Genomic DNA, 27,639 nt, shown 5'->3' with positions numbered 1-27,639 from the left:
AAGTTTTTTGGTCCCTGTTTCACAGGGATTCACAGATTTCAATTTACAAAGATTTATCACAGAAAGTAGCCATCGATCAGCTCTGAACAGATCCGGTGCTGTTTGGGGGCAGTGAGCCTATACTGGTCAAGGCAACATGTTCTGAGAGCTTTGCGGCATGGTCAAAATTGCTGGTCTGGGTCGTCAAGGATTTCCGACTTTCCATGCTTGTCCTTCCTCTGGGTGGGGCATTGTGGTGATGGCCAACGCCAAAGCAGCAGCAAGAAAAAGCAGCTTTGAATTCTTCCCGAAATTTTCCTGTCAAATCAAAGACCAAGAGCAGCATGAAGAAGCAGCCAGACCATGTCCCCCCTAAATGTGCACGCAGAACAGGGTTCATATAATTGTTTCTTTTCCATTCCATTGTGTCTGGTGTGATTTGCATAATCCAGAGAAGGCACTGAGGTGGCAGCTTTATGGCAGGTTATCTAAGATGATTTACATATTTAAGCAATTATGATTCCGATTTTGGGTTCCTGTGTGCAGAATTGCTGAAGCGTGTAGCAAAATCATCCTTTTAAACTGAGATTCAGGCTTGAACATCTGTGCTGTCCTAAAGATGTTAATGAATGTTGAAAGCAAAGAGAACAGCAAGAAAAGGACCCTTTCAGCCCACCACTGGCAGCTTGGGCAAAAGTTTAGCAACTTTTGATCGGCCTTGACAGGCAACAGAAGGCACAGAAGCTGAGCCATTGTCCCCACGCCACCATCACATCCTTATTATCAGATTGCATTTATTTTCCTATTTTTCTCTGGGAGCACAGTGTGGTCTCTGTGAATTTATCCCCCCAGCAACCTAGACTGAGGTGATGGGAGAAGGACTATTAAAAAATCACCCCATGAGCTTGATGGTTGCATAGGGATTCAAACCAGAGCCTCCCCAGTCCAGGGCTACAGGACTCTGGCTGCCTCTTTTAGCATAAGGGATTCCAGGGGTGAGGGACTGTTTTGCTGATGTGGATCTCAGAGAGATGTTTGTGAAGTCCAATTCCTTCTTTTTAGCCCAGAGACCAAAGAGCTCAAAAAGAGATATAAAAAGAGCTCTTGAACTTGATCATTTGTTAGGAAGTTTAAGAGGAATGAAATCAGTATTTCCTATATATCAGGGTTCCATTTAAGCTGGTGTTTTAATGGCTTTCTTAAATCTTCATCATCTTGGTTGAGGCAACATTCAGCCCCTTCTAATGTATGCCTGTTAGTTACTATACATTATTAAAAAATATCAGTGGCAGGTGGAACATGCAATCTATGTTCACCCTCACTTTTCATTCAATGTATTTTCTTTCCATCTGGAAATAGAGACAGATTTTTCTCCAGTTAAGACTGTAGCTTGAGAATAATTTAAATATTACAACCAATTGTCCTGATACAGGCAGAATAGTTTCTTGTTCTCACTACCTCCACTTTGCTCAAGGTAGAATCTTAATATTTCAAGCTTTTATATTGTACCCAGAACCTCTACAAAAGGTTCTTTGCAGCAATTCACCCTCAACTTTGGAGGATGACAAGAATGGGAATGGAGGGGGGAAAATAAATATATTCAACCTTGCTCTCCTTGCATGGTTGTTGAACTCAGAAACAGAATGAATGAGGGTAGTTGGTAGTCCAATTTCATTTCAGTTACCATGATCCCAGGAATCATACCTAGATATGTGTGTCTGTGTGCATGCATTGTCAGGATGGTTTTAAATATTAAAGATGTTCAGATAAGAAGACACCTCATATCAGCCAGATCTTCTGTTACAATATGTTGGATTGAAATATGTCCATTATTTGTTTTGCTTGTGATTGCAACTAAGAAAAATTTGGCTATGGATTTTGAATTCTGAATTAGAAATAAAAAATCTGTTTGATATTGAAATAAAATGTATATATCTTAAACCATGTATATTCAAATTCTAGATCTGTTTATGGGATTGCTTGAATAATGCATTTTCTCTCAATCTCTGTTCCTCCCTCTATATAACAGTAATAAGAGTATCTTTCCCTTTTAAAATACCATAAGTACAGCAAAGTAGTTTACATAACATCAAATATATTGTATTAATTCTTTAGCTCTATCGCTTTTTACCATGATAAAAAGACATAAGTAATCAACTTACCACTAAGAAAGTTATAAATAATTGGGTTTGCTGCACTATTTGCATATACAAGCCAGTGGGAGAAAGTAAACCAAGCATATACAGTTTCTCGATCTTCAGCATTGTTGAACATCCCAAAAACTCTTACAAAAAGAGGGAGAAAAAATTTCAGAATTAGAAAATATATCATATTATCTTTGATGTTTGTAAACATGTAAGATATTTACATGGTATATGGGTCAAAATTCAGAATTCCAGATGAGTGCAGTGGTGTTGTAACTATAGAAACATGAAGTTGTGGGGTCTTCTCTACAGATTACCCTCTTTTATACACCTGTCACATTGATTGGATATGCCTTGGCCCAACCAAGGCTCACACATAACCAGATGTATCTTAGCTGAATGAGGAACCGCATGCATGTCTGATTTCTCCAGCAGACCTAAGTGTACAGATTCTAGCCAGACACTATAATAATGAACTTTTAAATGTACAGAAATGGCGGGATTTATGCTGCCCACTGACTCCCAACTGCTGCTTCTGTGAATATCTGATGGGGGACTACTCATACCTTTTCTCATAATTGCAAGAATACATCTCCCAAGCCAGCCTGACCTTTAAAATTATATACAGAGGCCTTTTCCATTATTCTCTTCCATCCATGCCATTAAGAAAGGGTGCTCTAAACTGAGAATGATTTCTGCACTGAGAAATTATCAGTGTCCCTGTTACAGCTCTCTTTCATAACAGTATTATAATGTACAACATGTTGCCAGGTTGTGTACATTCCAAATGCTAACTAGGAACACCTTTTCATCAATGCATCCCATTATAAAGTCACAGTCCCATTCAGCAGACACATGGCATTCAATATGCATACTTCTCTAAACTGCGATTTAATCTGATTTCTTTAGCAGTATTGAATCTTGAATTCAGGTCACTAATCCTGATGAAAACAGTAACATTCTTGGGAAGGATTAGCATTAACTCTGCAATGGCAGCCTAACCCTAATCTGAACCCTAACCCAGAAGAACTGAAACCCTCAAGCTAAGAATTCTCTTGCCTTGAATGCTGTATGCCACATTCTCCAATTTACTGCCCTCCAGATGTGTTGAACCTCAACTCCCATCACTCCTACCCAGACTACTGAGAGGAGATGGAGGAGATGAAGCCTGACATATCTGGAGGACTATAAGGAAAACGATTACATTCTTTGTTGGCCTTGATGCCTGTAAAAATGTTCTACTTGCCAGCTTCTACTGATGAGTTCTAACCAAGCAGAATTCCATAGGAATAGCAATTATGCTGATACTTTTGGGCAGTGTGAGATCTTGTTGCTTATACTGTCCTCAGACTTTGAAACGGGCTCCTCGCTGGAACAATATGAAGTTTCCTGGTTCAGCAATATTTTCTACTTGCCCAGACCATATGGGCTCACCTGAGTCCATAGGCTGATGGGCCCTCTAGTGTCAGTAAGTGTATCTGGCAGTCTTTTGATTGCTCCTTCCTACATTGCTTCCAATGTTGCCTCTTTCAGAGCCCAACATATTAAAACATTTAAAAGCACAAGAATTTTTTTACTTTAATTTTTTTTTTAACTTTAAAACCAGTCCATTAATTAAAAGGTGTGTGGGGTGAATATTCCTTGGAACGACCTGGGAAAGAGTCATGACCATGTATGAAAAAAGATCCCCTTAGCACCCATGGAAACTTTTTCCTACCCCAATGCTTGTGGGCACCCAGAGGTTGATTTTCATTCTGATCACCACTGGGAAGGAAAGTTAAACATATTGGACTCCCACTGAAAATCAGCCCTCACCAAGGTATTGTTAAATATTGACATGTCCCTAACAGATGTCCAAGCTATTTATTTTGGTGTCCCAAGTCTTTGCACATGGAAGTTACCTTTTCAAGATGTTGAGAATGCTAATGGGGAGATAGCAGAAGGCAAAAACCAAAAGAACCACCATGAGCATCCGTGCTGTTTTCCTCCTGGTTTTAATCTGTTTGATTTCAGCTGCCGCCGCACTAATCCTCAAATGTGCTGGTGGCCCCAGTCCCCGGATTTGTGCTGTTGATTGCAGAGGCTTCCATTTCCTCTGAACTCCAGATGACGTTCCTGGAATCTAACAGCACATAACAATTGGAACCTTAATTATTGGAATTTAGCCCAAGGGAAAAATTGCACTGATTAACCAGCTGCAGTTGTGAAGCAGATCTGCTTCTACCCATGAGCATAGCTACACAATCACAGAGAAGTTTCAGTGTAATCATCTTTCTATGATTAAAATGGAAGATGTCCTGGGAAAATAATTGTATTTAAATCTAAACCCATTTTCTTAGAATCAGTATGTTTCCACAATAGTTACAACGTTTAGTACAGGGTAAAGATGTGAATGTACTTTAGAATTAAATACCACAAATTTGGAATTTATCTCTATAGGAAGAACTATGGATTCAGCATGGGAAGCAGCAAAAAAAGATTGCTGTTCTACATGGGAAAGATAGAACAACCCCAGATTTAAAATCTTGGGTTGACAAGATATATTTGCTCTCTGTTTATAAACTGGCTCTTGATAATTATAATGGAAAAACTAATCATTATTATTCCATGTACTCAAGGGCTAATAAAAGGTTTAAACTTTGGGCACAATCTTTAAAATAATATTTCTGTTATTCTTTCTTCTTTTCTTGTTTGTTATTTTTGTTATTATGTTTTTTTTCCTTTGTTCCTTCTCTCTCTTATATTAAAACAACAAATTAAAAAAAATATATAGATACATCACATTTCTAAAATACTTGATGTACTGTATGAGTGGTCAAAAGTCAAAGCAAATAAGATAAGATTTTGGGGGGTACATTCTAAACAAGCCAAAAAATCTCCAATCTGTTTTGAAGACATATATGCTGAAGATGTGGAAATCATTTTATGTTTACATATTAGAAAGAACAGGTTGGCAAATATAAGGATTACTTGCTAAATCACTGATTCTCTTGAGGTGCTCTAACCCTATGGGTGGGGGGAATACATAATGATGGTAAATTATTCTAACAGTCAAATACGGTATGTCTGCCATCTCAACATCATTGAGATAATTAGAACAAATCATAGCAAATATTAAGTGCTATTGTGTTTAGTTCTCTTAATATAATAGCACGTTCACTGCAGCTACTACATTCAAAAATCAAATGTCTGTCTTTTCCATGAATGAAAGTAGTAACAACCCTTGCTTAATGCTACAGAAAAAAGTAAATGTTATGTTCTATAAATGCTGCGGAAATGTGTTTTGGAAATATTCATGACAACTTTCTTTATTTAAAGTTATTTTTCAGTTTCTTTCCTTATCCCTTCATTTAGACATAACTTAAGAAATACGGAAACACAGAAGAAAAAAAAATCCTAGCAGGATGTACAGCATTGCAGCTTTTTAGTTTTAACATCAAATTTGTAAACGAAGGGTGTGTTGATTAGGGACGTGCAATTATTTATTTTTGCTAGATTGCTTCATATGTTTGGATGGTGCAACATTTCCTGAAATATTGCATTGCCAAGGATAATTTGTTATTTCATTCTGTACCACTGTACCTGTCAATCAAATACATAATTCTGAGGTTGAGAAGTTTAGCTGACATAAGTCCTAAAGATGGATTTTGTAGCAAAAGAACTCACCTGTTGACACCACAACTTTTGAAATATCTGTAAGTAGGCCAGCACCATAAGACACAGCGGGGCCAGATAAGTTATCAGGAAGAAACAAATATGATACATTTTGGGGAAGAATTCAGCTGCAAAGAAAATAAAACAGCACATAAATAATATCTCGTTTGATCCGCTATTACGTGCTGCAAAAGCTGGTTCAGGTGAACATAAGTGGGCCTTAATTTTATACAGTATGGAAGAGCAAAACCTTGTTCATTGTTCAGGTAAAACATTTATAAGGTATTTTGGAAAATCTTTATATTCTCCTTGGCATTGAAAAGCCCATGATGGATCAGCTTCTCAGAGTACAACCACTGTCTTATGATGTAGTATACTGTTTTATTTTATGTGTTTTATATTATTATGTTTCAGTATGTGGAAATGTTAAATTCTGCATACTTCCTGGAGTAAGGAACAGGCAGTTTATAACTATTTTAAATAAATAAAATTCAGGATGCATTACTTCCTTTGCACATAGGAATATATTTACCCTTCTTGTGGTGGGGTGAGGGCCAGACTACATAAAGCAGATGGGGCAGAGATAAAGAAATGGAGAGGAACAGGACAGAAAGAAATTGCTTTCTGCAATTTTTGATATGACAGAAGGGAGAAATTAAATATTGCATTCATATCAACTGTATTTGATTTAATTAGAATTAAATTAGAATTAGAATTAAATCCCAGCCCATCACTCAGAAGGTATGTGCATTCCTTTGTGCAAAGGGAGTTACGCCTCCTGATTTAAAGCATATGGATGTATCTCCTCAGCTTTCCATCAGTAGAACCTCTGCGCTAATTTGCAATCTCTGAACACATCATTCTATCTGGTTCATCTGCGAATCAAACCGTGATGCAATGCCTAAGAAGTGCTAGGAAAGCAAAGGAGGAAACTAGATTGTTGAAAAAGAGACGCCTCAGTCTGGGAAAGTGGGAAGTTTCTGAGCAACTCTGCCAGAATTATGCTAGGCAAGTGAAATGGGAGAATTGCTTTGATGGTTTTCAGGATTCTCTTATGTTACTCTATTAGCAGTAAAGACCTTCCAGAAATCCTAGTGGTTCTTGTGTCCTGAGTGTGCCAGATTTGCATGGCTAAAAGAAAGATGGTTTCTCTCTTAGTGCAGATTAGATAGAAGTTCCTGTAACTATCTTGGTGTGAGGGGGAATAAACTTTAACCATGTTGCTGGGTTAAGAGCCAGACTTTTAACTGAATATTTACTGCAAGAGAAGTAGCCATTACCTGAAATATCTGACCAATAGCAGCACCAAGGAACCTCATCAAGAACTTCTACCTATCTCCTTTCTGACCTTGGGGTAGCATAGCACAAGCCTGTGGAATGTTTGCAGTTTAACAGCTCAAACGTTTTAGGGGAAAACAAGGAATAAAAAAAAAAATCTGCCAATTAATGTATAAGCTGGTTATAAATCAGGATAGGTGAAGAAGACTGGCCTGTTCTTTGAAGTGAGAAGAGGGCTATTAACAATCCCTCCCAGTTTTAAAGTAGTCTTAAATGACACGACCAGGGCCTTGATCTATACTGGGTTCTGGGATAACTTGTGGCTGGAGAGGAATGGTAATGCTAATAATACTCATACTTTAGTATCTGGATCCCCAATATGGTGCCCATCGGCACCAATGGGTCAGTGGACAATTCCCTCTGTGCCTGCCAGTCTGTTTTGTTCTTATTTCAAGTATGCTTTTGGGTGCTGCATATATTCTAGAGATGTTCTCTGGGACAGTATACATTGCCCTCTGGCACATGGGTATTTTCTGATGGCCAGAGCAGCCATTATCTGAAAGAGTCCATAACATACTCTAAGAATTTCAAGTGTGCCTACCAACCCAAGTATGTAAGGGATCCTTGGTATAATAGGAATCAAATAGCAGGGCTGAACATATGGCTGTGAGTCTGGGCTGTGCAAGGTCGACCTCAGGAAGATGTCTGAAGCTCTAGAAATGATACCACTTGCCTCATCAAAGTGTGGAGGTGACCCGGTTCTCCCGAAAAGGTCATTTGCGTTGCCTTAAAACCTTAGCAGGTAGTTCAATTGGCTGGAAGAAAACGCTCAGCACATACTTTTCACATGCCAAAGCTTCTTCCAGCATTTCCAGAAGTTCACTGAAACTGTCAGATGAGTGCTTGAAATGAAGCAGCGCTGCTGCTTTGTTTTTAGAACCTTTATTAAAGCTTTGCACATGCAACTTCAGTAACTTAAAGAATTGCAATGGTCCTTTTAACATGAGAGACACCTTGGAAGTTCTTCAGAAGTGGGACCCTGGTCTTGGTGTTCCAGACCTTCTAACAATGATGGCTAGAAGTAAGTTGAAGGAAGGGACGGAGGGAGAAGGAGAAGGGGAAGGGGAAGGGGAAGGGGAAGGGGAAGGGGAAGGGGAGGAATGGATTCTTCCTACCAATATTAGACTATGTATCCAGTAATTCACTTTGGAGGACATACAGGAGGACTAATCTTGATTTTGACATAAAGTGGTGGACAACCTTTGGATGGCTAAGGGCACAATTAATATTGTTGGGTACTGAGTCTATAGAAATCACACAAATCAAACATTTGACAGGGTTGGGTTTGGTAGAGAAGTTGAAGGGCTCTGTATGTTTAAAACAATTATTTCATATTACAATTTTCGTGCATTGTCCATGACAAAACGTCAGGAAATGACCGTTAGTTAGCAATAGGGGCAGGGGAGGCTTGGAGGCCCTTATAACAAGGGGGCTTGGGACCCCAAATTAGCCATCCTGATTTCTGAGCTGTGGAAGAAGGCAGCCTATTAGCTACCCAGCTCCAAAGCCATATACAGAAAAGCTCTTCTAAGGCAAATTGCTACAGACCAGGTGATCAACGGCTCTTCTCTTGAACTACCATTGAATATGACTGAATTACAGTAGTGACACGGCTGATGTAATTTATACTTTAGAGATTAAAGTCAAAGAAAGGCACAGAAAATTATATAAAACAATTCTGTCAACCAGTAAAGTCTAATTAGTCTTCTGTAGCAGATTTGACAAACACCAATAGCCTTTTCTTTCCCTGACACAGTGAGACTTGCAAATTCCAGGCTTGGGGCCACCAGCACTCACCTCCCCAATGCTCATCACAGACAGTGAATAAGACAGTCTTGTTAGCTAATCCCGGAAACATGCTGCTGCACTCCATAACAATTGCCTGGGGGATCATGATAAGAGAGGACACAATCCAGATAACAATGATGCTGTTCCTGGCCCGCTTGGCTGTGCTTTTGAACATCAGTGGGTGACAAATTGCATACCATCGATCCAGCGCAATGCAGCTAAGGGTTAGTACAGAAACAGAGACTGACACAGTCTACAAAGGGAAAAGAAACCCCAGACAACAATATACAGTGAGTGACAAAGGAATCAGAGAAGGAAGTCTATAGTCTCTCACACCATGGTCACAATCAGCAAAGCTTAGTTGCCAGTAGCCTCTTTAATCCTAGTCCCAGTCCGAGGAAAGCAGGATGCAGTTGGGCTATATGGCTTTGCACTGCTAATAGGGACTGGCAAGGTCTAGTGTTGCTGTTTTTTTTTTTTTTTTTAAAGCAGACAAAACAATTCCCACATTCTAATATGTCATGGGAAAGTTAGGCTAAAATTTCTCTCTCTGATATGCAGGGAGTTTTTCACTGCACAAAAGAGAATCAGACGAGCAACAATCCATATGCCTGCTTCTCATATATTGGGCGTAAGGAGGAAGAAGGACTTTGTCTTAACTGGTTATGGGGGTTTCCACTATAAAGTATGACGGAAACCTTGTTTGCAGTGCCGATTATGAAACCAGGTCATCCATTACTTTGCAGACATGAGAGATAACTCTGTTTCTTCTGATATGTGTGAACGTATGAATGAATGAGATTTTGCCTCCAGTGTTGGCATTCCTGCCCACATCCCAGAAGTCTTCATATTCAGCTGAACAATGAAAGGGACTCATATGGCTGTCACTCCCATACATATACAGCCATATATGCATGGGAATGTCCATGTGACTAAAGAACCTCAATTGTATGTTCTGTATCATGGGGAGGCCCTCACTCGTTCACTTTCACCCACACAGCAGTATCACATAACAGCCACTTATACATTTTCATCAGAATACCCAAATACCAGGAGCTGACTACAGAAATTCACCAATATTAGAGTGTATTCCACTCCACACATCATTTGTGTGTGTCATCTAAAAAAAAATCAGTTTTATCGGTACGGGCTATGGAACTACTCATTCATACCACTATTTTGCCCACTTCTTTTCATAAAATTATTCTGTGGATACCTGGAATCCAGGTATTGTCCAGTCTTTCTCACGTCTGTAATGTCTTGGGTGTAGGAAGCTAGTATTTTAATTGTTGATAAGTTTTGCTTCTTTCCAATTATTGTACTAGGCTGCTTTGGGTGAAATTTATTTTCTGCTTTATTTTACATATAATTTTATACTCTAGTTTCTACTTTATTTAGATGTTAGAGCAAAAGTACTATTATAACTGGCATAAATTTGACAATGATAGAACTAACTCTCTTATTCTAATTTTCAGAGTGATCCTTCTTCTTTTTCTATGAAGCAATATGTTAATAATCATGAACTAGCCTCTGGGTTATAGGTTCGGTGGCATTGCTCCCCTGACTTAGTTTGTTTTTAAATGTGCACCACAAACCTGGCAAACAATACCTGCAAATAAGGGATCACCTTGCAGAGGCTGTTGCCAAGGAACCACGTCTCTGTGATATCCACCACTAGTGTTGCAGGAAGACAAGTGATGGTGACCAGGACATCAGCCAGGGAGAGGTTGACTATGAAGTAATTGGTAACAGTCCTCATGTGATGGTTTTTCCACACTGCAACACAAACTGATTTTGCAAAGAAGTCAGCACAGGGGAAAAGGCATTGGGAAATAGCCAACTGGATGAACATGGTGAAAGAGGATTGGTGAGGAATGCACATCGTTTTGAGCAAGGGCTGTCCTTCATCACTGTCCTCAGATATTGACCGACCAAGCTGTTCTTCCTCCTACTTAGAAACGCAATGGATTAACATCTCTTACACAGTGCAGGGCAATCCAATTACAGAGGCAAAATTGCATAATACCCAAGGATGCCCAGAAGATTGATTGGGTGGATGGGGGGAGACTGAGAGAAAGAGAGCAAGAACTCTCCACATTTGGAAGGCTTACAAAGGCATAGCTGCATTTGGTCAGTTCGGTGGAATCCCTATGATTTATAGAGCTGAAAGCCTTTTAATCACCATTGTCTACTTGGATAATGCAGTACTAGGACTACAAATGAAAATTAGAAAAATAGAATTGTGAAGAACGAGAACTCACTGATGGATGTCACAGGCACTCTATTTGTTTGTTTGTTTGTTTATTTGGATGTATATTCCATGTTTCCTTCAGGAGCTCAAGATAGTGTACATAGCATCCTTCCTTCCATTTTTCTCCATCACAGCAATCCTGTGCAATAGATGAGGTGAAGAAAGACCATGGCCCACAGTCACCCAGAGAGTTTCTGTGACTAAGGGTAGACTAGAACATGGGTTTCCTTAGTGCCAATTGAACATTTACTAGCTTTCCCTTTGACCATACTTTTATGCCACCCTCTCTATGGAGTCCTTGGTGTTCTCTCAGCTTAGTTGTTTGCTTGCAGACATTTCATTACCTGACTAGGTAACATCATCAGTGCTAGTGAGTGTGGGGTTTGCTCTCTGCTAGAGTTGGTAGGGGTGTGGTTTTCTCCTTGGTAGTTCCTTGACTACGGTATTGTTTTCTGCTTGATTGTTTGTCTGGTGTTAATCCCTGATTATCTGGGTGTTGGCTGCTGGAGAGGATGTGTTCCGGCCTTTTAGTTTCCTCCTTAGCTTTTTTATTGTCTCTTTTGAATGGTGTGTAAATGTGGTGGTTATCTCTATGTATCTATTGATGACTGATACCCTAATACCCTAATCAAGGAACTACCAAGGAGAAAACCACACCCTCACTAGCATGGCAAGCTACTGTATATAAACAGGGAGAAAACCCCACACTCACCTGCACTGATGATGTTACCTAGTTGGGTAATGAAACGTCTGCAAGCAAACAACCAAGCTCAGAGAGCACCAAGCACCCCACAGTTCAACCTGAGCTACAGATATTCTCTTCTGTTGGCATCCTCTCCATGAGAACTTCACCCCAGGAGGTGTCTAGGTATAGGGTTAACATTTAACATAAAAAGTAAAATAATATAAAAATTATATGAAAACCAATTCAGAAAACAGCACGAGAGGGAGAGAAAGATCAGGAGCCATGATAATCACGGCAATAAATAGAACACAAAATCAGAATAGCAAAGGAGCAGCAAAAAGCGATGTTCTCATAATCCTGACCTGGTTTTTCAAATGCCTGGGAAAATGAAAAAGCCTTCATCTGGTTCAGTAGGGGCCATGATGTAGGTGCCAACTGTTCTCTTTCGGGAGGGTGCTTCTTCAGTTAAGTTTGCTCTAAGCTCTTTCAATGTGCTACTGCTATGGATTTCATGTGCTACGTACTTCTCATATCCTCATAAAAAACTCAACACGCAGCCCTGTTGAAGTCTTTCTAGTCCAGCATCCAGGTACTCAGTGGCCTGCGGGAAACTTGTTTTAAGAATCAAAGACTAGATCTATCCATCTATTATTTTTTTTTTAAGTTTGGAAGTGATGCTGCATTTTAGCACTGAAGCAGTTATTTGGTAGTAACTGCCTTGATGTCCAAACTTATTATGGAATAAATCCTATCGCACCCAACTGAATTTACTTCTGAGCCAATCACCCTGCACTTCATCAATGTTGCAGGCAGTAGCTCACTGTAACCTTTAGTGTTCAACCTACTTAGGATATTCTCTGATTCCATTAGCAGTCTAGATGACTGCGTTATCATTTCAAGAATGTCACCAGTCCAGTTTCTTGTATGATCTGCTGAGTAGGAAAGAATGGTTTATGTCATATTTTGTATTCTGCTTTTGGCAAACAAAAAACAACTGTAATAGAATTTCCCAAAGAAACCTTGATTCCCTTGTTGGAAGAGTGGTATAAATCAGAATAAATCTAAACAATCCAAAATAAATCTAATCTAATCTAATCTAATCTAATCTAATCTAATCAATCAATCAATCAATCAATCAATCAATCAAAAAGATAATCTTTGCAACACTTTTTCACTGTTCACACTGAAAAGTGTGAAATGGGTGTAGTGGATTCATTTTGCCACTATGTGTCAGTAAATACTTGGCAATGGAACTGGATTCCCAATGCCTATAGAAGAGTTTTCCTCAGAGAAATGCTAGCCTTCAAGCATAGATCACTTCTGGTTTTCTCACAGAAGTTTTCTCCCATTTACAGCTACAAATAAAGTAGCACAACCTAACTTTAAGGGTGCTGCTAGATTCAGGCCCATGTCCTCAACAGAGAAAAATATCCCAAGTATATGGCGTGTGTGCATTGCTATTTGGATACCAGAAAGATCACACAATATCTGTGGCAGTATGGGCCTTTGTGTAAAAGATGTGTTATCCCTGTTGCTTCTCTCCTGTCTCATGCATAAGTGACTTGTTTGTTTCTCCACTACTGTTGGGAGACCTGAATGGCCAGACTGGGGACAGATCATCCTGCGAAGGTCTGTCTGTGTGGCTGCTAAGAGTCAACACTGACTTGATGGCATGTAATCAATCACTCAATAGGAGGCAATAAACTTGTAGCAAACACTGGATATAAAAACGATATATTTAAACTTCTGAGTGTTGTATCAGAGTGCTATGTACATCTCATCACTGTGCAATTCATGACCTTACGGAGTAACACTTGCATTTTAAGTGAAAATGAAAATTACAGCATTTCATTTTCGGTGAAGTAGCCAGTGAAGAGAAACTTCCCAGATTTTGCAAAGCAAGACTGCTGTTCTTGTTTATGGTTTAGTCAGGCCAGTTCCTGCCCTTAGATCAGGTCTATTTTTGCCTCGATGCTAGCCAACTTTTGGCAACATCACATTGCTTGTTTTCTATAACCCTCACCATACTTGCAGCACTGCAGATGGCTCTGATTGTAATTCCTTCAGCAACATATGTATGTTTTGGACCAGTTTGGTATGAAAATTGTAAGTCTGATCATTGCTCATCTTTTTGCTGTCAATAGTTAGACTTTCCAACATTTGTTTACATAAATAAAAAGAGCAATATGAAACCATAATTGCACAGCTGATGGCTGTGGTTAAACTAGATTAGCTCTACAGAACAGTGATAGCAACCAAGGGAAATTAATGCCTGTTTGTTCTGACAGATAACACACGCCTTGCTGGATTCTCTGCTTTGGTGCCAGGGCAAGGGACTCCTTTGGACGCCTTCCCACAAAGGCTCTCTTTGTATATGCAGATGACTCAGCCAATGACCCTGTCAACTTCTTCTGCAGTGATTTTGTCAGGACATAAAATCTGGGGGTCAGTGAGGTCAAATGTCTCCATTTGGGGGATGCTGAATTCCTGCCCATTTGCTGCAAGAACGTTCTAGCAAGATTTCCTACATCACCACTCCCTTCTCCATTGGCAGGCAGGTAGCAAGGGGTATGGAAGGGATTTTGAGTGAAAAAAGAAGAGTCATCAAAGGAAAAGGGGGTGGATTCATCCTGGAGGAAACTGGAATTAGTGAGCTGTTGTCTATGTCAGAATGATGTTCCCTTTCCATGCTATTCTGAGCTGCCTGTTGTACCTCTTCACTACCGAAAATATTGATGAGATTGGTGATCTGTGCTGTGACCCAGTTTTCCCCTTATTTCTTCAGATACATGGATGGGAGAGAGACTTGCATGGAGGATGGGGGGCAGGTAGTTCACCTCCATGGCCTGCCACCTGCCTCTGACATGGGATTAGGGAACCATACAAGGATAGCGGTGTTCTGTAGGGTATCTTTTGTTCTCTAGCACTGAGACCATGGTGAAGCACTGGTGGGCTCTGTTGTGGCTTTCTTGTAATGGGATGATACACTGAACCGGTTGATGCTTGCCAGGCTATATAGGAGTGTGGATTGTTTTACTTTTATTCTGTGGGAATGGATGGTACTGGACTGGATACCTCTTGTCTTGTCTACAGGTATTCCTCGACCTGCAACCATTCCAAGTTACAATGATGCTGAATGAATGGTGGTTACAACCAGTCCTTGGAGTTCCGGCTGTTCCAGCACCCCCTGTGGCCACATGATTGTGATCTGGGCACTTGGCAACCCATTCACACTTAGAACAGGTTGGTAAGTGCCCCATGATCACATGATTGCCATTTGCAATCTTCCCTACTGACTTTCCCAGAAAGTCAATGGGGTAAGTCCCCCCTCCCCCAGCCCCACGCCGGCCACTTGCACACTCTCCCTGACCCTCACCACGCCTCCCTCGAACCCCTGTGCACCCTCCCTGAACCTCGCTGAACTTCCCTTGCACCCGGTATACGCTCCCTGACCTGCGCCACGTCTCTCGCACATCCCTCGTACCCTCACACACCTTCCCTGACTCATGCCGTGACTCTCATGCACCCTCTCACACCCTTGCACACCCTCACTGGCCCTCACTGCACCTCTCAGGCACCCCCTCACCCCCTCATGCATCCTCCCTGACCTGCCTCACAACTCTCACCCCCCTTGCACCCTCACACACCCTCCCCACCCTCACTGTGCCTTCCTCGCACCCCAGCGCACCCTCCCCAACCCTCGCTGTGCTTCCCTCACACCCCCTTGCATCCTCACACCCCCTCCCCATTCTATGCCATGCATCTAGTGCACCCTCACACACACTCGCCGACCCTCCCTGACCATGCCTCTCACGCACCCCCTTGTACCCTCCCCACCCCACATGGTGCCTCTCACACACTCTCCCTGACCCTCCCCTCTCACACACTCCCTCACATCCTCCCTGTCCCGCACAGCACCTCTTGTGTACCCTCTGGCACTCTCCCCAACCTGTGTCAGGCCCCTTGTGCACTACTTGTACCTCTGGCACCCTCCCCAACCTGCACACCTCCGTGCACCCTTGCACACCATTCCTCACACTCTTGCACACCCTCAAGTACCCTCCCTGCGCCATCCCTCTTGCACACCCTCCCTGACCCTTCCCTGCACCTCTGCACACCCACTCCCTCTCTCCCCCCCACCCAGCAGCAGCCACGTACCTGCCTGTGGGCCTGGGTCTTGCAACTTCCTGCCAGCTTCCCCACTGACTTTTGATTGTGGGAAGCCGACATAAAGTTGTCTCACCTAACAACCATAGAACTCAGTTAACAACAGCAACTGGGACTGCAGGGATTGTCGCTAAGCAATGTGGTCATACTTTACAACCGCATTGCTTAGTGATGGAAATTCCAGTCCCAATTGCCATTGTAAGTCAAGGACTACCTGTATATGGTGCACGTCGTATGTGTTTCATGGAAGTGTATAGCTGAGACTTGGCATTCAGATTTCTGCAGCTTGTTTGTTCCTGTAGACATTGCAAGTGTACAGTTCATTCCACATAGTTCTTCAAAATTTCTATTTATCTTAGGGAATTCCTACACTGAAATAAAGGATAACATTCTGGTTTGTCTTGTTTGTACTTAAGTGTTCATAATCTTGCATGTATTTAATTGGGATTATGCTCCACTGAATAGAGAGACTTTCTTTTGAGTACTGTATGTAGGCAGAAAATTGCAATTTTAAGGATCAAAAGAAAAATGCAGTTTGATTGTATTAATTTTTTTTAAAAAAACCTTAGAATTCAACACCTTCTCTTTCCCACAAGGACTTTCTGAAATATAATTAAACACCATACATATACACATACACCCCCCCCCTTTCCATCCATTCATTCACACATATCAAACCCACTTACTCATGACACATTTCATCATTTTCATACTCCCAGGACAAGCAATAATCCCCTTGAATGCTCATCCATCCTTAATCGACACCCTTTCACAAATACTCCCCCAAACGACGGTGAGTGAACCCTTTTGAAAGCAATAACAGGAAGAAATAGCTGTGGAGGGGCCGTGTTTGGGCCATGGAGAACGATGACAAGAAGGTTAGAGCAACGCTATCCCCATGAAATTACCTGTACCTGGTTTTTCAAAAACCTCCATTGGCTGTGGGGGAGGCCTTTGGAAATCTTCACTGGGGTGAGGGAAAAGGGAAGAAAAGTGATTGGGGTAGACCAGACGGGGGAGGTCTCATGAGAAGCATCAGCCAGTAGATTGGAAGGTCCTCCCTGCCACTCTTTCCAAGCAAGATAGGAGATTAAATTTCCTCACTGAAACCATGGAAAATCATTTAGAAACCTAGCTGAATTGGGAGAGACCAGCTATTACAGGCTTCACTGAGAGAGAATGGCACCATTTAAAAAAGTTTGACTGCTTCACCGCATTCTCAGAGCCCAGCAGTACACTGGCAGTTCTGTTTCATAGCATTATTATATCAGCTGTACATCAAGCTGGATTACATCTTTTCTTTTTTCTTTTCAGAACTGCAAGCTGTTCATGCCATGTTTAAAGGCATGATGAATAGTCAGTGGCGGTTATAAAGAACAGAGTGGGAGAGAATTAAAAGCTTTGGCAAGCTGAGTTATCCACATAAATTAGGATACCAGTTGAAACAGCTGCAAGATGCCAAATATGGAATATTGTATTTGGTTTTAATTGTCTTTAATGGACTTTGGCTTTAATGGACAGTGCAGACTAAATGGTTCCCATTAAATAATCAGAAAGCATCTTTTGATGACAAATTAGCGAGATACATTAGCAACTGCTATAAAAAATCATTTCTGAAATGTCTGGATCTGGATTTCAACCCAGTCCCAAGAACTCTGAAGAATGTGACACTTGCCTTCACTGATTTTAAAAAGCCAGTAGATAATATATTGTTACCTATTATTTAATATGGATCATACATTTCCATACACAAATGTGAACATTCCTCATATCAATATGCATCTTATCTAAAAGAATTCTTGATGGAATTTTATACATTCTCTGGGCAATCTGCATCCTCTCCAAGAAATATGCCATACCTCCAGGGCTATCACCATCCAAACCACTACTAACCAGTTGAAGAACATTGGGAAACTTTATGGTAGGACACATTAGCTTTCTCTCTCTCCACAACCCTGATGAACATTTTCCCTCACACAAGAGAAGTTCATCTACTTCTCGTGGGAATGGTTGAACAATGGGGAAAAGAAGGTTGACTTGAAAGTCAGGTTAATCCCAGATATGCACATTCCTGAAGATTATGCATAATTACTGAAAAGCAAAATGTCATCAAGATATACACAGCCCACAGATCTAGTGGAGTGTATGTTTGCTGAGCAGGAAGCATGCGCCGTGGTGTCTTAATGGATAGACTGTTTGCACATTCTCCATGAGAAAACACACAGGAATGGTGCAGACACATGGTGGAGATCAACTGCTCTTGGAATATTTTATATGTTTATATTGTTAGTCACCTAGAGCCTATGGGAATGGGAGGCACACAAGCAATGCAAACAAGCATATAAACTGTCCATATGCAACTCTCTCTCTCTCTCTCTCTCTCACACACACACACAATTAGTGGTTAGAATACACTGAGACCGAACACATACACTCCCAACAGGAAGCTGAATGGGAATTTTCAGCCTACCCTATTTTGTCATGGGATAACTTGGAGAAAGTGGGGGCAAAGGAGGTAAATACGATAGTGAGTGGGGGAGGGGGAAAGGGAGAAAGGGGGAAGAGATTTTTGAATGTATCCAAAATAATTGGAGGGCCAGGAGTATCCATATTGTTAGAATAATGGTTCATGGGCTGCTTTTCTCTATATTCCTTTCCTGCATTATCAGGCAGGACTTGTAAATAAGTAAGTGCTTTTCTTCCTTCAGCTTGCAGGAAGCCTTTCAAGTGGAAAATGGCCAGCCTCACTGCCCAGATAGTTTTTCTAGTGGAAGTGCAAAGTGACCTTGCTCCCTGCCACTGCAGACTGTACATCATGGCATATGCCACCTTTGAGAATATGGGGGGATATTTGAATGGACAAAAAAAGGAATGGCTGGCTGGCTGATATATTTACAATGTGTGAATGAATGTATGAATGACTGGTAGCTAGGTCAATATCCCTCGATGTGATCATTCACAGACTAATATTGACACCAGGACCTCTGTCTCACTGCAAATGATGTTCTGTGGTGTAGCTGAAGGCTGCTTCTGACCTCACACTATTTAGAAGTAGCACAACTGAATGGGGTGTGTTCATCAGATCAAGAGTTATTCAGAAGCTTGCAATATTGCAATATCCAACTGTAGTGTATCTGATGGATTCTCCAACCTAAACTGAATGTATTTAATGGGATAACTTTATGAATCTAGCAGAATACTTAGGTCTGAATGAAATGGAGAGAACTGTTATGCTTCTAATAATCATCAAGCAATTCATTCCTTTTTATATTTCAGAATTCCATGAAATTGAATACCTGAACACCTATAAATATTTATGCACAGAAATAAATAGTAATAATGCACAGAAATAACAATAACACCAATAATAATAATAATAATACAGCTTATATCCTGCAATGATACCTTTAATACCATCAAACAACAACATCTGCCTGTCCAAGTCCTTGGAAAGGACTCGATAGGTGGATAAAAATGCCAAATCCAGTCTACACATCTGGCTGGCTGTGTGACCAACCATAACAACAATAAATATATAAATGAGGTTTGTGTGTCAGAAGAGGTAGGACTTGGGAGCCTAAGATTCATGAAATTCAATGGGTGACTCTGGCTCTGATTTTTTCTCAGCCTAGTATACCTTTCAAGGTTGTAGCAGGAATAAAATGGGAAACCATCTAGGGGTGAAATATATATAATTATATAATTTTTAAAAACCCTGATATTTGAATGATAGAATCTAGATTTCCTAAGTATGCTGTTTTCCATAGAAGAGGCAGAAGACATTGCCCCCTTCCCCGCTTTGCAGCTGAAGTCCAACTCTGGTCAATCTTGTATCATAGTCAGTGGGATGAAAATTGTAATTGATGCCCTGGATTTCTATAATAAAATTTACTTTTTTTATGGATCTTCAGATATCATTCAGATGTGATGTTCCACCTGGCCAACAGTACTGTGGTTTTTAAAGGTACCAGGAAAACTAAAGACTTGCCAGCACTGATAGGAGATAATTTCAGGGGGCTTCTGTATTTAACAACTTTTCCCATCACCAGTTGACCTTAACAATTAAATTAGCAGATGATATTAAACTGGGAAAATTTCAATTAAAGTACAAACAAGATAATTCCAAGAGGACCCATCTACCGAAAAAGCCACCAGAGACCAGAAGCTCAGACTATTTATTCACTGCAGTCTAGCAGCAGTGGGTAAATGAACATTAATGTAAATATACACTAGCTTGTAGCCTTCACTTGCATTCCTATTAACTTATATCCTTAACGCTCTTATTTGGGGATGATAAACTCTATGCAAATTGAACATTTATAGAGATAGGACATCAGAAAGGAGATACAGAGTGGACATGGAGCACAGAATGGAAAGAATGAAAATAATACAGGTTGGTATTCCATCAGTGACAGGTCACAAATAATCTCACCAGCATCCAAGTATCTGAGAGTTTCATCTACAGCTGAAAATAAGCCTGAGTTAAAATTCAGATTTTAATTTTTTAAAGAACATAAGAGATCAGTCATGTTTTGTTTCTATTCCAGTAGCCCTTGGGTGGGGGGAATCTTTGGTCCAACCTGAATCCAGGTCAGCATTTGAAAAACCTTTATTTGATTGTCCATGGTATACTTCTCATTTAGCTAAGACTGTAACCAAGTGCTCTGAACCTCCCCTACACCCCACTTGCCTTTTCTTGTAACTTGTCTGATGAAAAGTTCTTCAGAACTTGAAAGCCTGGACATTGTTTTATGGCCATAAATTGGCCTAATAAATACATTGACCTAATAAGTGAGTTGGAATATTAACTGGGATTGTTTTTCTGACTCAGATTGAAATGACTTTTAGAGGAAAATGAAGGTTTAAAAATTTAGAAATGGAAACGTTAAAAATAACAGCTTAATCCCCCCCCCCCCCGCCTTTTTCAGAAACATTTTCCTCTCCAATTTTTCCTCTTTTTTTCTTTCCAAGCCTTTGCATCGCTATCTTCCTGCAGGAGTTTTGACAAATGTAGGACCTAGTGCAAAATGCTAAAGAGTCTTTAACCTACCCTACAGCAAGGGCACTATTGCTTCTGCCATGCCTTTAGGCTTCTTGCTCTCCCTTCTCCCTCTCTCGGTCCTCCTCAATAGTTGTTTTGTTCAAGACAGCGGAGAGGGAGGCAATAGAGGGGGCAGATAAAGCAAAAACTGTATTCAAGGCAGATTTACAAGGAGAAGATGCAAGCCTCTATAGGGAAGGAGAAGATGACTAGAGGGCAGTGCAATGTTCTCAAGAAGGTGGCAATGGCTTTGCTCTATAGTTTCAGCCAGGGAGATAGCGAGCTTGCCACTCTTGGTGTCTCCTGTGCTGTGATGCCCTAGCTCTTCAAGTTATTCCCTCAGTTCTTTCCTCTGCACCCATTTTATTAAATGCTCATCAACTCTGTTCCATACATCATAGTGGAAAATTAATGCTTTATACATGGAGAACATCAGTGAATGTTTGGGGAAGGGGGAAGATGTTTATCTAATTATTCTACAGTGGACCCCTGTTTTCTAGTGGGCATCTGTTGATTGGTCCTTGTTTTCCCACACCTCCTTGGCTGCTTTTAGTGAATAGTCTCCCACGTAATTGTCATTTTGTGAATACCTACAGTTCAGTAACAGCCATTTTATGGTGATTGCCCAAGCCTCTCTGATTTCCAAGTATTTCACCCTTCCCACTCCTATGATACTCAGTAATGCTGCAGGGCTTCCAAATTTGATTTATCATAATCAAGCCTGGAAACTTTTCAACTGATCCTTTTATAGCAGAGTTTTTTTTACAGAACAGATGATTCCTATATTCAGGTCTGGGGAATATGTCTCCCACTACTGCAACTGTTAAAATCTGCCTAATGTCTGCCTTTGTATTTCCTTTCTTAGGGTCCAAATTACACATGACTTTAAATACATAGCATATAATTCTGCTTGTTGCATTTTTAGACAAGATTAAGTCTGAGACCTTCATGGGGAGGAAAGTTTATTTACTTTCCCTAGCTGTAATTCTCCATGTAATTTCTCCATGACATCAGCTAAAAAGAAAGTGGTATCATCTGAATGCATCAATAGCCAACTTTTGCTGATGTCAAAAAGGGTTGGATCTGGTTAGTATTTAGATAGGAGATCACTAGGAACTCTCAGCACTGTGGGATAGACTAGAAATTGGAAAAGGCATTCCAGATGAGGAACTGTCAAACCACTTCTCTATAGTTGCCAACAGAATGATATGAATATATCCACAGTGTCACTGGAAATTGAGCTTGACTCAAGGGTGACTTTACTTTTACAGTACTGCACTACAAAACTGCAGATTTCCAAGTTTAGGTTCTGCCAAGCCACTCCTATTTTTTCCAAAAACCTCCAACACTTCCTGCCCTATCACTCTTCCCTTGTGTTATTGGACCTCCCCAATTCTAATTATTCACATCCAGCATGCTAAATGGGAACTGAAATTCAATTATATCTGGAGGTTTACAAATTCTCTATTTTGCCTTGACAGTGGAGTGACAAGAAGGAGCCAGCTGCAGAGACCTTGAAAGATGTGAGCTGGAGCTTCAGAGCTGCCTTGATTCTGTTTAGGAGAATTTGAAAGACTGGACCCACATAATAGACCATCTCTGCTTTGACTTATTGTTACATACCTAATATAAATTGGGAAGATGTAAGGCTAGTGGGTTGTAATTTCTTAAAGGGCAAAAGAAAAATGTAATTTGGATGATATATTAAAGAACGTATTAGGATTCAGGTAGATAAATAGCCAGAGCATATTAGAAAGTGTGCAAATATTGCTACGTTATTAAATGCAGAGGAAAAGGCGAGGGTAGATGGAGCCTCAATTATATTCTAATGTTCTGGGAACAGCAAATACTGATCTACACCTGCAAAATCTATCTTGAGTTTTAAAATCAGGACTAAATTGTTCATCTGACTAAATTACATCCCACCACCCATTCAGTAACTCAAACCACCACTAGAAGAGATAGGAGGAATACCTTACTAAACTGGAAAACTAACAAGTTTGATTAGATTGTAGAATAAACCGTAGATTTAGTTAGTTAGTTTTAAGATGGAAAGACTCATAAATACCTACAGTGGAAGAGTGGACTATTAAATTAAAGGATTTGGCTCAAATGGTGAAGCTAACAGCCTTAATAAGAGATAATACTGTTTCTAAATTTGTCTCCTCATGGCAACCCTTCCTAGATTACATGCTTGGGTTGGGAAAAAAATGAAGCTTTGATTGTGGGATTTAATGATTAGATGGTTTGTGTTGATAGAAATAATGTGAATTAGGATTAAATAGTGGTAAGATATTAACTTTTTTTAAACGTGTACTTATATCTGTATTGGAGATAGTCGGAAGTCACTTCTTGTTTCATCTTTCTATTCAATCTCACTTTTTTAGTTTTTGTCTTTTTCTTTTAGTTCTATCTTCTCTCTTTTTTCTCCTTTCTGATTTGTATTTTAATTGTATTTTTTATATACCTTAAGAAAAGTTTTGATCAAAAAAAGATTTAGTTAGTTTTAAAGCAAGACTATATCACTGAGAACTGAGCATAGTTTGTAATCCATTCATGGGCAGATGAGAGGCTTTGGCTTGTTTTGAACACTGTCATTCATTGGCCAGAGGAAAAAACACTGCAAAATGTTGTGACTTCCCTCCCTCGTCCATTACAAGGCTCCAGGCTCCTTTCTAAGCGCTCAGTTCCCACGCAGGGAAACCATGTACTTCACTTGAAGGAAGTTCTGTTCCTCCTAAGAGGTTTAGCAAACTGGACTTGCTGGCCAGATTGTAAGAGAGAGGTGCGGAGGTGTCTGACTCGGCCCTTAAAGGACCACAATGGGTGGCTGGCTGCTGACCAGTGAACTGCTCTTTTAGAAACAAGGGGAATTTAAGTGTCTCGACCTTAGGAAGCTCATCTTCAGTCTCCTTTATGTGCCACTAAAAATAAGAACAATTATGGTTCTCTTTAGTTGTTGAGTAGAAGAGAAATTTACGGGGGAAATCAACAGAACAGATTGTGATTGGAACTGGGATCAGTTCATAACATTCAAAGACACACAGAATGTTTCCTGTTGGATTGTGGCATACTTGTATCTAGTATGGGGTTAGTATATGGTCATCTGACAGATGCGTATGGCACTCCTTGGTCCTTGAGAGCTTGAGATCTTATGCAAAAGGAACACACCCCAGATAAACAGGAGTGCCATTTCAAGACCTGTTAAGTATCGCCTCTCAACTCTTGACTTAACAGACTCTGCCTCTGAATTCCGGAAGTACCACCAGTTGCCAGACCTGGCATGAGAATTACAGTATAGCACTAAAACTTATTTTGCCACAACCCTTCAATAGTATTTGCAGGAGGGAAGAACACACCATAAGAATGACAAACCTGAAAGGGAAGGGGGGAAAAGAGGTGTAATCAGTGCTGAATTATTATTTCTGGGTCATCAGCTGTGAGCCTTGTCTTAAGGAGTTGCATTTTGGAAGTAACCTCCCCTGTTCACTTCAGTGTTTGGGGCTGATCAAATCATTGAAGTCACAGCCACCATGTTAGTAATCACCACCAGTTTGGGTGGGGATTATAGAAATTCTTGGAGGAAAGGCCTATAAAACGTGTTAGTTATGATGGTAAAAATTAGAGTTTTCATGTTGTCAAACAGTGTATCTCAGAAGAGCAGGGCAAAGAATTGGAGGGGTTATTTTTATTGTGTCTATATAATTAATAAAAGAATATGTACAACAGCATCAAGAATATAATATAACCTCAACATGAATAACCACACTCATAAGAAGGGAAGGGGGAGTCTGGGAAATTTAACTATGCTGCCTGCATAAGAATCTTATTCTTTGTCCCTTCATCAAAATAAGAAAAGGCATAAGAACAAAGACAAAACAAATCGACTGACAATACATATCAACAACCCATTGCTCAAATCAGGTATATAATTCTCTTTCCATATTTATATGATAATTCTTTTAATACAACTCTGTTTCTCCCAATATTACAATTTTTGGTGTTGTAATAGAGTCCAAATACTGCAGATGTAGCCAAGGAACCACTAACAATCCTGTTGATTTCACTAGCACGTATGCCAATGATAGGACAAATCTGAACCGCACTAAATGTGGGGATCCAGCCCTGGAAACATATTCTGTTGGACTGTCTTCTCCCCAGATTTATGCAAATAATCTCATTCATTTAGTCCCATTTCTCGTGTCTTTGGACGGGACACTCCATTATGGATTTGCTACTACCATAACTTCTCCCTTCTCCGGCTCAGTGTGAAGTCCGTGGAAAACAGAGGAAAGGCAGTGCAGGGGGGTAATGGATAGTTTGGATTAGCATTTAAACTGGTTCTAGCAGGCTACAAACTGGGTGTTTCTTGTCCTACAAATAGCTATGACGATTCAAGCACAGACACTTCCTTTTTGCATGCTTTTTTTGAAGTGCTCATAACATCCAAATAAAATCTGTTCAACCTAGAAAGCCCTTTGCCAGCTGCCTTTCAAAGGCACCTTCTTCTTTCCACCAGATAATCCACCATGAATGGTTCATGTGTAGATCCAATTTTTATTTTAAATTACTGTACAGAATTATTATTAAAATAAGCTATTTTTCTTCCCACTCCTCAAGCTATACTCTCAGGTTTAGGTGATTTTGCCTCAAGCGAACCTCCCATTTTATGTACAATATCACTGAGCTACCTCTGGTATTGGCATTCTTCGTGCATGCATTCCCCAGAAGCTATGTGTTCCCAACTTATTCCCAGTATTTCCCCTTTGTTTTCCCCATCTTCTATGTTCTTTTCTGAGAAAAGTCAAAGGAACACTGCAGGCTGTGTTTGTTTTAACTCTCAGATATTCCCTGTTTCAAGTAGGCTATAAAGTTCATCAAGGATTTCTGTTTCCCAGTTGTTTAATAAAAGGAGCCATAAAATGCCCCCCTCTTGGTCTAAATGAAAAAACCTGGGGAGAACTGAAATGAAGAAAGCTTGGAGTAACTAGGAATTTTTTTTTTGTTTGTTTTTTTGTGCAAAGAGCTGAGATCTCCGTTTACTTCTGGTACTAACAACAAATTCATGACTCAGAATTTGCAAGTCCAGATGCTTGTCTTTTGAACCAGTCTCCAATCTTGAGATTAGTAAAAAATAAAGTACATCCCACAAGGCTGAACTTTGCTCATCTTCTTTCTGTTTTATATCTAAAAGAATATATATTGGAGCATGAGTGGAGTTTTAGTGATTCTCAGTACTGACAATCATAAGGCTATACTCTTATTCAAAATTCCATTCACAGTTCTGACAGCATGAATGAGCCACAAGTAGAAACAGCCATTCACAACTGTACTGATATGAATGGAGTTGCCAGAGAAACCTGCCAGTCAGTTCCTCTAATGCATAACGGAATGAAACTTGAAGAGTTTGGCACCCTTGCTAAGCAGTAAGGTAAGCAGTAAGATAGCAGTAAGAGTAACAGTAATAACAATAATTATACCAATACTCAGATCCCTTTGGGTAGAAGAGATTACTTGTTATCTTCAATATATTTATGCATATACTTAAAAGAGCTATTAATATTAATAAGACATTTCCACATAATGTACCATGCTGAAGATTAAAATATCCCTTCCTTGTTACTGAGTTTCTGCAAGGTCTGGATGTATAAATATACTTTCTAATGCTCCATTGTGAAGCACACAAACAGCACATATGGAATGAGGTCATAGACTTAATGCACCTTACCCCCAGGCAGGTGGGTAGCCTCATGGCAGCTTTAACTTGAAAACTCATTGAAAGCCACTAATATACATGTTTATGAACATAGTGCAAAATTCATTTAAGTCTTATTGCAACAGAGTAATATGATTGCCCACCTGAGATGTCTCTGTGAGAAACCACAGGTATTTCTCACACCAACAGCCTCTGAATAAATGAAAATAAGGATGCTACCTTCTATGGATCTTCAATTACTGAAAAACAGAAATGGTGTTTCTAATTCCCAGGGCTGTGCTGCTGACGTTTGATAAATATGTAACTTGCATCAAGAGGCATCTAGACAAAATGGTACTCACCAAGGATGTTTCCTATGAGAGCCACAAGAAATACAATAATATAGCCAACAATTAGTACCCATTCATATTCCTTAGGATGCAAATATTCCTCCCAGAGATATTGCAGAAATTCTTCCTCATCATAGTCTGTGAGGGGGTTTCCAAAGGGGTCCTGAGTTCCATTCACTGTCATATTAGAAGACCAGTTTCTGCAAGACAGAAAGCCATCTTCCACTTGAGTCGCAGACATAATTTATTCTGCTCTGGGACTGAAGTCAGTCTTTCAGTGATTTAGCCTGTCTTCAAGCCAATCAAACATAACTGCATTCAGCAATAGAAAAAAAGCAGGCAGAAAGAAGCTAGGGGAAGATGAAAAAAAGAGCCTGATGTGTCAATGGAACTTCTTCCACTAGCTTTGCATCAAGGATCTCCCAGTGGCAGGATGCTTGCTGCAGCTCCAGAAACACCGAGGTTGCTGTGACACAGAAGCAGGCACGAGAAACAATTCCTGCATATAGCTTCTTAACTCAGCCAGAGTGTGTGCGAATCACATTCT

General features: G+C 40.2%; 1 protein-coding gene across 1 annotated transcript; it reads right to left on the bottom strand.

The window, feature by feature from the left end:
* Window positions 1-76: 76 nt before the first annotated feature.
* HCRTR2 (hypocretin receptor 2) lies at window positions 77-27,333 on the bottom strand. Its single transcript, XM_007434772.1, has 7 exons — window positions 27,105-27,333; window positions 10,513-10,691; window positions 8,913-9,156; window positions 5,790-5,905; window positions 4,025-4,245; window positions 2,142-2,263; window positions 77-297 (listed from the first exon to the last, which is right to left on the bottom strand). Exons 1-7 carry the CDS (start codon window positions 27,331-27,333, stop codon window positions 77-79), a joined length of 1,332 nt encoding a protein of 443 aa, XP_007434834.1.
* Between the last annotated feature and the right edge of the window lie 306 nt (window positions 27,334-27,639).

This window comes from Python bivittatus, unplaced genomic scaffold (genome assembly GCF_059951505.1).
Source record: "Python bivittatus isolate LINGU-HERP-01145 unplaced genomic scaffold, Pbiv_v1 ctg000020_np1212, whole genome shotgun sequence".
Classification (NCBI taxonomy): domain Eukaryota; kingdom Metazoa; phylum Chordata; class Lepidosauria; order Squamata; family Pythonidae; genus Python; species Python bivittatus.
This window is presented reverse-complemented; position numbering and strand designations above follow the sequence as displayed.